The 12,404-nt window shown below is 42.2% G+C and overlaps 1 protein-coding gene across 1 annotated transcript in view; it reads right to left on the reverse strand.

The window, feature by feature from the left end:
* SH2D4B (SH2 domain containing 4B) overlaps window positions 1-12,404 on the reverse strand; it is a 249,160-nt gene that overhangs the window by 102,447 nt on the left and 134,309 nt on the right. The window contains exons 5-6 of the mRNA XM_083146312.1: window positions 10,045-10,252; window positions 2,407-2,534 (exon numbers count right to left, since the gene is read on the reverse strand). Coding sequence (XP_083002438.1) covers window positions 2,407-2,534; window positions 10,045-10,252 — 336 coding nt within the window. The remainder of the gene's footprint in view (window positions 1-2,406; window positions 2,535-10,044; window positions 10,253-12,404) is intronic.

The raw sequence follows: 12,404 nt of genomic DNA on the forward strand, positions 1-12,404 counted from the left end.
AAAATCATTTGATGGGGATTGAGTTGCAAATGGATTTGCAGTTATTCACGATCAGCGTGAAGACATTTTCACAGGACAGGTTTTCTTTCTGGCAGGGTGGCGGCCATCTGACCACGGGGCTCTGAAATGTTCCAAAGCAGTGAGCAGGTACCACTGATTTCTTGATACACTGATCAGCTGTAATATTAAAATGACTTACAGGTAAGATGATTATTTTGTTACAATTGTATCTGTGAAGTTCTGGGATAAATTAAGCATCAAGTGAAAGCAGGAAAATTGGGTAAAAAACAACTATGAACAACTTTGACAGAAGACAAATTAGGATGACTAGATGATTGGGTCAGAGCATCTCCAAAACAGTTGGTCTTGTGAAGTGTTCCCACAATGTAGTGGTTAGTACCTACCAAAGGTGGTCCAAGGAAAAACATCTGGTAAACTAGTGAGATGGTCATAAGTGTCCACGGTTCAGTCGCATGGGGAAAGGTTAAGGGGGCCATACATCTACAGATCGATTGTCAGATTGGGCTGGTTGCAACAATAACCTGGTAATATCTGAATGACAGTTTTTGGCAGTTATCCAGCATTTCAACGCAAATGGTCAACTGTCATTTGCTCTTATCCATTACCAGGATTTTGTTCCAACCAGCCCAATCTGACAATCGATGTGTAGATGTATGGCCAGCTTCAGTCCATTTGGTTCAATCACATAAAAGAGCTAGTGTAGCACAAATTGGATGAAATAGTAAATACTGGTCAGGATGCAGTTTGCTGAATATGGGGCTGGGTAGCTGCAGACCAGTCATACTGATCCCTGCCAAAAGCACCTACCATGGGGAAAGGAGTCTCATCACTGGACCTTGAAGTAATAAAAGAAGGTGAACTTGTCTGAAGAATCACACTCGTGTGTGTGTGTGTGATCTATTTGGGAAGAGATGGCACCACGATGCATTATAGTAAAGGGAACGCCAACAGGGATAGTGCAATGCCTGAGCAATGTTCTGCTGTAAAACCTTGGGTCTTAGCAGTTGTGTGCATGTTACCTTGACATGTACAACCTACCAAAACATCATTGCAGACCAAATTCACCTCTTTTTAGTAACATTGTCCTGATGGCAGTGGAACATGTATGGAATAGTATGATTGGCATCATTGACTTGAATGTGTTGACTTTGCCTACAAATTCCTGCAATCAAGCGTCTGTGGGATGTGCTAAAAAACTGGTCCGAGCCACAGAGGCACTACTTCACAACTTCTAAAACTCAAAGTATGTGCATCTGCTTTCTACATTATGTAATATACCCTGATGGAGATTCTGTACCTAGAGTCATTTTGGAAGCACCTTGCAAATGTGCTTCTGATAATTGTGACTGCAGCAAGAGGAACTTTGAGAGGTGATCAGGTACAGTGCTTACTTCCAGGGCCCATTGTAGGGGCCTTGGTTTGCACTGCCCGCTCACATTCTCCCTTTACCTGCCATCCAGCAGTTGTGTGCTGGGCTACAGTGGGTCCATGGAGGCTGCTGCCGCTGAATGCAGCAGCCTCTATTGGCTGTAGAGGGGGTTAGCGATCAAACTGATCTTGCACCTCCAGAATTGACCACTGGCTGAGGAGCTCATGGCGCCACCCTATTTCAGGTTGGTCACACTCCACAGATTACACAAATTCAGCATTTAAAAAAAGGGATTTTTGCATTGCACTGTTGCCAGATGTAAACAAGACTCCTAGGCAGGGTTGTGTAACTCTCAAAGACATTGGAGACGTTAACCACCAGGCTCCGGCTGTCAAACGGGCTCCAAGAAATGGGGCTGCTAAACTACTGTAGCACAGATCTTTCTACACTCATTTTATAAAGATTTGCAACAGTCACTGCTAACTCAAAATCCCCCTTTGCAGCAGAATGTGAAACAACAAATCAAAGTGTTTATATAGTGATCTTCTGTACTGCTATAATAAAACTTTTAGGGGGCTTCTCTAATCTTAGAGAAAAATAAGATTGTGAAAAAATGTACCAAATAATCTCCTCCTAACTGTCATTTTTCAAACAAGGCTTGTAAAATGTACGACAAAAGCTGATTAGCTGGTACTTTATCATCCCCAATTTTATGTCTCTATGAACTTAGATAAAACAAAATCCAAGGCTCTATTAATTATCATTTGCAGCCAGCACCTGAAAATAAAGATTCCTAATCACCACAATTAGCTACAGTAAGAAACCCTTTATTCTCCCAGATATGCCATTGGGAACCTTAGCACAAGTGCAAGCCAGAGCCCTGATGGAGCACTTCTATTTTGCCTCCGAGCACCTGGTATGAAGTATCCCCACTGCTCCTGGGCAGGGACAGCCAAGAATACACCAGCATGGGACAGTGTTGCAGAATATTTAGAAAACATGCAGGATAATATTACCATGAAACCACGTTGCAATCTGTTTGCTGTTTCTTTTCATGCCAGCACACTGAGGGATCTGCTCTTCTTTAAACCAACGGATAATGACATCTCTTGATATTGGTCGAGCTGGTCGTTCCCAAACTTTTCTAATGAAGGGAGAAATAAGAAAATCTATGTATTTTTATTTTTTTACATTATCCGTAATAAACTTAACAAAATCATGTTTCCCACAACAAAGACTTCAATTTCAGCAGTGCCACACATCTCGCCACTCAAGTGAGAATTTATTTAATCTTAGATGATGAAGTGAGGCTTGTGTGAAATGGCACAGACTGTTTTTCTATACATGATTTAACAGTGTCAATCACAGGATGTCTGAAGGGAAATTTTAGCTGTAAAGTATAATAAAACATGCAGAGTGCAAAACACATTAAACCATTAACTTTAATCTCTGAGCCTTTGAGGACCTTTAATTTGTCTCCTACCTCGCTGCCCATGTATTCTGACTGTTTTCAATAATTATATCTATTTGACAGGAATAATCTCATTTGCTCTATCATGTACCTTTATTGCTACCAATTCAAACAAAGCTAATCCTTAAAGGGGAACACACCAACTAAATTTCTGTTCATAGTAAGTAAATTAGGAACTTTCCATTGACACCCACTCTGCTGTTTAAGTATAGACAAAGAATGACAAAGAAACTCAAAGAGCAATGTAACTATTCACAGGACAGAAGGAAGTGAATACCGAACTTTGGGCAAACCAGGCAAATAATTATTTTAATGTGCAAAACGAAGCTAAGGAAAGATGGAAAAACCTCCAAAATGCATCACATTATAGATTAGACATTCTTATAAAATGTCAAAAAGAGTTTGATGTCATTTCCATCATTTAGACTTTACAAATAACAGAAAACAAAAAATGACGTCTGCATAAGTTTGGGCACCCTGCAGCGTTAATACTGTGTACTGCCCCCTTTGGCAAGTATCACAGCTTGTAAACGCTTTTTGTAGCCAGCCAAGAGTCTTTCAATTCTTGTTTGAGATATCTTCGCCCATTCTTCCTTACAAAAGTCTTCCAGTTCTTTGAGATTCCTCGGCTGTCTGTGACGCATTGCTCTTTTAAGGTCTATCCATAGATTTTCAGTTATTTTGAGGTCAGGAGATAGTGAAGGCCATGGCAAAACCTAATCCACCGTGGATTTTGAGGTGTGTTTAGGATCATTATATCATCATTTGTAGAAGCCAGCCCTTCTTTAACTTCAGCTTTTTCATAGATGGCATCAAGTTAGCGTCCAAAATTTGCTGGAATCTTATTGAATCCATTTTTCCTTCTACTCGTGAAATGTTCCCTCAGCCACTGGCTGCAATACAACCCCAAAGCATGATTGATCCACCCCCATGCTTAACAGTTGGACAGAGGTTCTTTCATTAAATTGTATGCCCTTCCTTCAAACGTACCTTTGCTCATTCCGGCCAAAAAGTTATATTTTAACCTTATCGGTCCACAGACCTTGATTCCAAAATGCATCAGGCTTATCTATATGTTCATTTGCAAACTTCAAACGCAGATTTTTGTGGTGAGGACGTAGAAGAGGTTTTCTTCTGATGACTCTTCCATGAAGACCATATTTGTACAAGTATCTCTTTATAGTGGAATAGTGCACCACAACTCCAGTGTCTGCCAGATCTTCCTGGAGGGATCGTGCAGTCAAACGTGGATTTTGACTTGCTTATCTCACAATCCTGCAAGCTGTTCTGTCTGATATTTTTATTGGTCTTCCAGATCTTGCTTTAACTTCCACTGTTCCTGATGATTGCCATTTCTTAATTACATTCTGAACAGAGGATATGGGCATCTGATAACACTTTGCTATCTTCTCATAGCCTTCTCCTGCTTTGTGAGTGTCAGCTATTCTCAGTTTCAATGTTCTACACAACTGTTTAGAGCAGACATGTCAAACTCATGGCCCGTGGGCCGCATGTGGCCCCGGCTGCCTACTTTTGCGGCCCACAGGCTCATGGGCTTGAATGGGAAAAGCCCCTATCCAAACACTGAAGCCAGGAGAGGCTTCAGAAGAAAATGTGCAGTAAACTGCACATTTTCTTCTGAAGCCTCTCTTGGCTTCAACGTTCCCAGTAGTGCATTGCGGGGATGCGCATGTGTACTCACCGCGTAGTGCAGGACTAAGGCACTTGGCAGCAAAGGAGGGAAGGAAGGTTAGCGGAGGGCATCGATCGGCTGCAGTGAGGGGGCAGAGCGGCCTGCAATTCCCCCCTGCCAGAGGCAGCAGCAAGGAGCAGAGCAGTGCTTCCCCGTCAGCACGGGGATGAAGTAACCCTCCATGTGCCTGCCAGTGGTAAGATGTCTTTTTTTGTGTGTTATCTGGCACTGTGGGGGCATGTGTGTTATCTGGCACCGTGGGGGAATGTGTGTTATCTGGCACTGTGGGAGCATGTGTGTTATCTGTCACCGTGGGTGCATGTGGGTTATCTTATGGGGGCATATGTGTTATCTGGCACTGTGGGGGCAAATGTGTTATCTGGCACCGTGGGGGCAAATGTGTTATCTGGCACCGTGGGGGGCAAATGTGTTATCTGGCACCGTGGGGGCATATGTGTTATCTGGCACCGTGGGGGCATATGTGTTATCTGGCACCGTGGGGGCATATGTGTTATCTGGCATCGTGGGGGCATATGTGTTATCTGGCACCGTGGAGGCATATGTGTTATCTGGCACCGTGGGGGCATATGTGTTATCTGGCACCCTGGCTCGGAATATGAATTTTTACTCATTCCGTGTGTCAAATGTGGATTTCAGCTTATTCTCTGTGTCACAATGTGAAATTTGACTTATTCTCTGTGACACAATGTGAATTTCAGCTTATTCTCTGTGTCACAATGTGAATGGGTATATAGGAGAATTGTATACAGTATAGGACTCTTTTAGAGGATCCCATGGTGCTGTTTGTTGTGGCAAGGTCAGATGAGTCTGGGCTTTTAAAACCTTTGAGATTGACATCACTTGGTCTTTCCAGACGATGATTGAGAAGAATCCATGACACTGCCAGGTCTCAGCTGTCCAAAGGGGGCGGTGCATGCTATAAACTCTGCAGGGTGCCCAAACTTTTGCAGATGCCATTTTTTGTTTTCTGTTGTTCTGAAAGTATAAACGATAGAAATAAAATCAGTCTTTCAAATGTCCAAAAATTGGGAAAAATTCCTCCGGAAAACTCACAATGACCTTTTTTTCATCTATTGTTATCTCAACCTTTTGTTAATGTCGACCAAGTGCATGTGGAGCTTTTACCGATGTCGCCTTATGCATGTCCACCTTTTGGCTATGTTGAACTAGTGCACCTTTTGGTGTCAAGCTACTGTATTTACTGCTTACCTTGACATTGTCTGTAAGCCATCCAGATACCAGACTAACTCTAACTGTCCCCTTTCTTGGCATAACCTCCTGCAGGGCCAGTGCTAGGGTGTTCGGCACCCTCTTGCAAACTATAAATGTCACCCTCCCAAACTATACAAAGGAACAGCGCACACTGAAAGAAATATATGTGGTCTCACAAGTAAGGGGCATAGCCACACTATACTGTAGTACTCCCATTCCAAATGACATGACACAGTAGCACAATTTTATTCACCTTACATAGAACCAGTGCCATAACTAGTAATTTTGGTGTCCTGTGCCAGAATGGGAATTGGTGACGGCCCCACCACCACAGTCAAAAATGGTAGAGTGCGCGCTGAAGGCTTCTCACACATTTTGTCGAGGTAACAGAAGAGTGTTTGTTAGGGAGATCATCAATAACCATAAGGCAACTCTTTCAGTGTTAACATGTTTCATTGAAGATAGTGCATAAACTTTCCATGTGACAGAACCCCACATGACGAGGAATCTTTCTTAATGACGTGTCGATGAGGAAAACCAACAGACCAACTGAACGAAGATTTTATTATCCAATGACATTAAGGGGTAAATACACTTAATCTTCTAAAAATTAGAAGAGGTGATGCTGTATTCATACCCTCCAACATGACCCATTCCATTAGGTACAAAATGCTCTATTCCTGGACTTCCTTGCTAGTGGCAGTTGTAGAGGTAGGGCTGCAGCACAGTCTAATATTCAAAAAGGGGAGCCACACCTACTGCCACATCAAACTCACTGTCCTAGACTCACTGGCAGTTGATGTGACCCCCCTCTTTGAATTTTGGACTGTGCTGGAGCCCCACCTCTGTAAGTGCACTGGCAGAGAAGTCCAGGAACAGAGCATTTTGAACCTAACGGAATGGGTCATGTTGGAGGGTATGTGTATTTCCAATAGCAACCAATCAGATTTAGTCTATCATTTTCTAGGATGCAATAGAGAAATTATACTGTAATTGACAGAATATGATTAGTTTGCGATAGGCAACTACACCTCATTTTTAGAAGATGTATTATATTTACCCCCTAATTGTGAGGCCTCAGTGTTAGGCACTATGGGAATCATGTATAGTTGGATGTGATTCCAGTGCTGAAGTGCTGAACGCTCTTTGCTGCACATACAGTATGCTTCTGTCTCAGCTAATGAGAAAAAAAGGGGGTTTTGCTAATCGCACAGGACACAAAAATATTTCTAATTGGTTAATGGGATAGACTGGACCTTTTATTAAAGTGTGACAAAAAATGTTTGTCTATATTTTATGAAGGTGTGCGACCTCTGGACAGATAATTTTTGATACAAGAAAGGAGAGAAAAGTATGTCCTTAATATGGTGCACCTAAATTTTTTACAATTTAACTTTTATTAGGTAATTGTAAAATTAGCTGCGAATATAAAAAGAAAACACATTCAACATCAAGTGATATACAGACAAGGACAATAAAGTGTTTAAAATAAGGTGGCGAGCAGGTGGCACACTGTAATAAACACTTTTAATTCACAATGTTTTGATAGTTGTGAATTTGCTTAACTGTGATGTATATAACTGTGTTCAAACATATTCCCTTTAATAAAGGCTACATAGCCTGGGACTTGTCTGCAACATTTCGAAACATTTTATTTCATATTTAATTACAGAGGAGATTGTAACAATCTGTTAGAGGTGCTGGATTGCGAGAGTGTCGGTTCAAATAGATATGTTACAGATTTATATCTCTAAATATTACTTTAATTAGTGAAAAGTGGCCTGACTTTATCACATAGGGTTCGCCTTCTCCCACTAATTTGCTGCTGTGTGAAATGCAGCTATTATAACGGCTCTTGGTTTATATTGTGGATATTAATAGATTCTCAAACCAACTGCGCTATTACAGCCAGAGCTGCCGAATATCATGGATTTAAGCCGAAATAATTAAGGGCATCCCAATTGGTAATGGGTCCCTATTGTGGTAGTTAAAGCCATTTAACACAAGGATTTTAAGGGTTTTTACTAACAGGCAGTTATCGGGCAAACGGCAAATGGCACTTTCATCTGTGCAAATCTGCCCTTGTGTGTGTCATATGCTACAATGTGTCGGAATGGTCAATTCAATATAATCAGTTCACTGTCGGCTTCAGTACACTGAAGCAGAGATGAATATAAATGCAAGCCGTGGTAATCAACAGAGTCTTGTAGCCGGTAGCTATATGTACAACACACTGTGTCTTTAGGAGCACAGCTCTACACACTGTCCGCACTCTGTCTACCTCTCTATTTGCAGGCACGGTGCTGAACGCTTGCGCTAAGTGCAGCGTTCGCCACCCAAATCACGTGCCTGTCTCCTCTATTGTAACATTTTATCACAGATTAAGCAAATTATTACCAATTGGGATGCCCTTAATTATTTTGGCTTAAATCCATGATATTCGGCAGCTTTGGCTGTAATAATGCTGTTGGTTTGAGAACCTACAGTATTAATATCCACAGTATATACCAAGAGCCATTATAATAGCTGCATTTCACACGTTTGAACACGGTTATATACATCACAGTTAAGCAAGTTCACAACTAACAAAAAACATTGTGAATTAAAAGTGTTTATTACAGTGTGCCACCTGCTCGCCACCTTATTTTAAACACTTTATTGTCCTTGTCTTTATATCACTTGATGTTGAATGTGTTTCCTTTTTATATTTCGCAGCTAATTTTACAAATACCTAATAAAGTTAAATTTAAAAAATTTAAGGACATACTTTTTCTCTTCTTTCTTGTATTAGCTTATGCCCTGAAGGTAAAACTAGCACTAATGCTCATAGTGTAGGCTGATGCTGGCAAAACTGAGTGGATGAAAGGTAAGCCCACCCCACAAATTGCTGCCATCAATACCATCTATGACCAATTGTCAAGGAAACCAGAAAAGGGGGGTCCCCATGCTACAATCCCAATAAGCCATGGGTCTTCAAACTGTGGCCCTCCAAATGTTGTGAAACTACAAATCCCAGCATGCCTTGCCACAGGTTTGCTATAAGGGAGTGTTAAAACTGTGGCAAGACATGCTGGGATTTGTAGATCCACAACATCTGAAGGGCCACAGTTTGAAGACCCATGCAATAAGCCATGGGAAGGTGGTACAGGACTGGGGTTGGCTCGCACAAACATTGGATGACAACATGTGTAGTTGTACATACTCCATCATACTGTACCTCTGGCATACAGAGTAGAATTAAGCAGCCCAAGTGGGTGTGGATCATTAGGTCAAACACAGGAAGGTTGACATGCATTAGGTTGACCACTGAAGGTAGACAGACCTTAGGTCGACACATGAAAAACATCGACATGGCTTTAGGTCGACAGGGTCAATATGACGACACAATCATTAGGCTGACATGGTTTTTTTTCACTATTTTGTCCCAAATGTCAACACAGTCCACATGAACACTGTATCAGTGCATCGCATCCCCTCGCATGGCTCGCTGCAGCAGCCATGCGAGGGCATGGTTCCTTGCTATGCTTGGAACAACTATTCTATTCTACCTCCATGCCCTAGTGGATGGTAGGACATGTAATACCACCTGTCGTGAAAAACCCATGTCAACCTTTTGACTGTTGACCTTCCAAATGTTGACCTAAGGACCATGTTGACCATTGTCCTGTGTCGACCCAAAGCCTGTCAACCCTCAGTGATAAGCCTAATGCTTGTCGACCATACACCACCCAAGTACCAGTATCAAATGGTATTTAAGGCAGGCTTTAAAGTGTACTGTGCAAAATGCAAACAAATCAAAATAATACATTTCCTGCAATGGGAAAGCCATAGTGCTAGGATCTGGAGTCACATTCAAATCTGAAAGGTATCATCTAATCAGGTACCCACTGAGATGCATGTTTACCTATAGGTTTACATACAGTACATCTCTGAACCAGGCCCAAAGCACATACAGTATCCCCACTGAATCAGCATCTAACAGTCAGCAAATGCTCCCTAAGTTCCTACTGAGAAACAGTTTGATCCAGGAACTTCATTGATGGTGGAGGTGGTGGTTGGACTCCCACTGAATCATTTCTCTGACTAGAAGATGCTGAACAGGGTAGTGTTCACAAAGAAGTCATGTTCTATACATCTTTTTCCAATGTTTACAGCTACATTTATTTATACTGTACGTCCTCAACATTATACATAATTGCACAACATGCTGAAAGACACAACAGGAAACATAAAACAAGAACTGCATACATAACTTACTCAACTGGAACTTGGAGTTTCGATGGTGGTAAACTGCTGTTCTCTTGACTAGATTCCTGGCCATTGCTTATGCTGGTATTTTGGAATAGGTTACTCAGCCCGGCTACCTTTCCTTTCTGTATAGCCCGTAGTGACTGACGATGATATTCCGCCCGCGCTCTGCGAGCTTTGTGTTTGCGATCTTCATCGGCTGCCTTTGACTTACGCACTGTAAAAATATAAAAAGACAAGAAATAAATAACAGAATTCCTTTAACATGAATGAAACTGTACAATCAAAAAGATTGGATGTCAGTCTGTTCATAGCAAAGAAGGAGCACAACATCTTATGTCGTCCCTATATATACACAGTATGTTTACAAAATAATGTTATTGATATACAGTCTGAATAAAATATATATATATATTTTAAACAGGGCCTTAATTTATGGACCCAAAGCAATGTTTTGAAGGGGCCTCCAATGTTTCTATAGAAACACACCATAGTAATATATTTGTTTAGTATGTCATACAGTAGTGCCCTGGCTCCTCCATAGTAGTGTGTCAGGTAATAATGTTCCATCCCTATTAGCAGCATGCGTGCAGATGTGGCCTCATAAATCTTGTCCAAATACGCCAAAGAGTGGGAGATGCTTTGTGTGAGTGAGCCGACAGGTACCCATCATTTTTTTTTTGTGCCAAAAATATTTATTAAATGCACAAACAGCTTCTGCTGATTAAAATAATATACAGCAAGCCTATATTTTGTGTGCTACTATGCCTGTACTTGCATAAGAAATGCTATGATACAGTATTTTTACAGTATTGACACATATAGCATACAGAGGTTTCACATTCGTTGGCCATGACACAGTACTGTTTCTGCACCACCGGAATTGAATTTGTTTTTTTAACATTTAGATAATCGGTCTGCTGGGGCTATTCAAAGTCTTATGGTGTGTGCACACGGTGCGATATGGCTTCCGATGTTGCCGATATAGTGCACATCGGAAGCCATATCGCATGCTGATTGTGTACTTTTCAGGGCTTGCGAGCCCGATGTGCTGCCGATGCGCGCTCCCGAGTGAGCACAAATCGGCAGCGACATAGTGAGGGCAGGCAAGACTATATAGTGCAGATCTGCACTATATAGTCTTTGTGCCTATACTCACATGGCTGCAGGGCTGATGTGCAGTGACCCGGAAGTCCACGAATAGAGGAGGGCGGGGGGGGTGTGGCCTCTGATGTATGCGGCAGGGGGAAGCTGTTGCTGTGCCGCGGCCCCGGGTGTCGAAGCACCCTGCCATCTGTGCCCCTGCTCGGCACCTGGTGACAGCTACTGTCCTCTACACATACACATGGGTGCACCTTGTAACACCATCCCCTTTAACTGCATTGCATGCGCACACCCCAAAAACACTAAACTCCCTTCTCTCCTTCATGCCGTGCGATGCGAGTCCCGATGCGATCAGATCGCATCGGGATTAGCATCGCACGGCATGTTGACCGTGTGTACACACTATAATGGAGATTTGAACAGAAATCCACATTAAGTCCCCTTATTGTGGGTGCATTAACTTATAGCTCCAGGTACTTTTCCTGTGAACCTATTCATCAATGCACTTTGATGCAAAAAAAAGGAACAGTAATGGAATCGTGGGATGGAGGGTCGTGGGAGGCCACTAATTGTGGTAGGGGAGTGTTCCCTCTTTCTTCACTCTTTGTGCAGTAGTTACAGGCTTGGTTTGACAAATGACAGGTACTGTAGGAGCTGATTGGCCGGTGATAAAGTTCCAGCCACTTTATCACTTCACCAAACTTAATAAATCTGCCCCTCTCTCCGCATTCTTCTCTCTGCACTCCCTCTCTCTGCCCAGCATTTTATGGGCGCGCCCATAAAATTGCTGGGCATACCCCTACGAACACAGGCGTGTCATGCCTATTTCGGCCACCTCGGTCCATGATAAAAGTATGTATAGACTTAATTTTATCCACGAAGGGAGGAAAAATAATTTGATGGTGTACAGTACGACCATCTAATTATTTTTTTCTCTGTGGGACACATGCATGTGGATATTTAAGCATACACATCCACTCACGGGCTAGTGTGGGGATTCGCTGAGTGGGAAGGGGTTAAGAAGGAAGGAAGGAGCCGCTTAGCAAACAGGTCTGAATCAGGACCTTTGTCTCTATAATTTGCTAATTTTGTCATGATTGGATCCAGCGGTCATACCATGTTGGGTGTCAGTTGTTAAGCTTCAGCCATCCACACAACTGAAATGTGTACATGGACATAATTTGATACTGGGAGACCAAAACCTAGAAAATGTACATTTTACATATATACTAGGTGATTCATTGCGCTCTCTGGGTGCTCTTCAC

This window comes from Crinia signifera, chromosome 6 (assembly GCF_055691185.1).
Source record: "Crinia signifera chromosome 6, ASM5569118v1, whole genome shotgun sequence".
In the NCBI taxonomy this organism is placed as follows: Eukaryota; Metazoa; Chordata; class Amphibia; order Anura; family Myobatrachidae; genus Crinia; species Crinia signifera.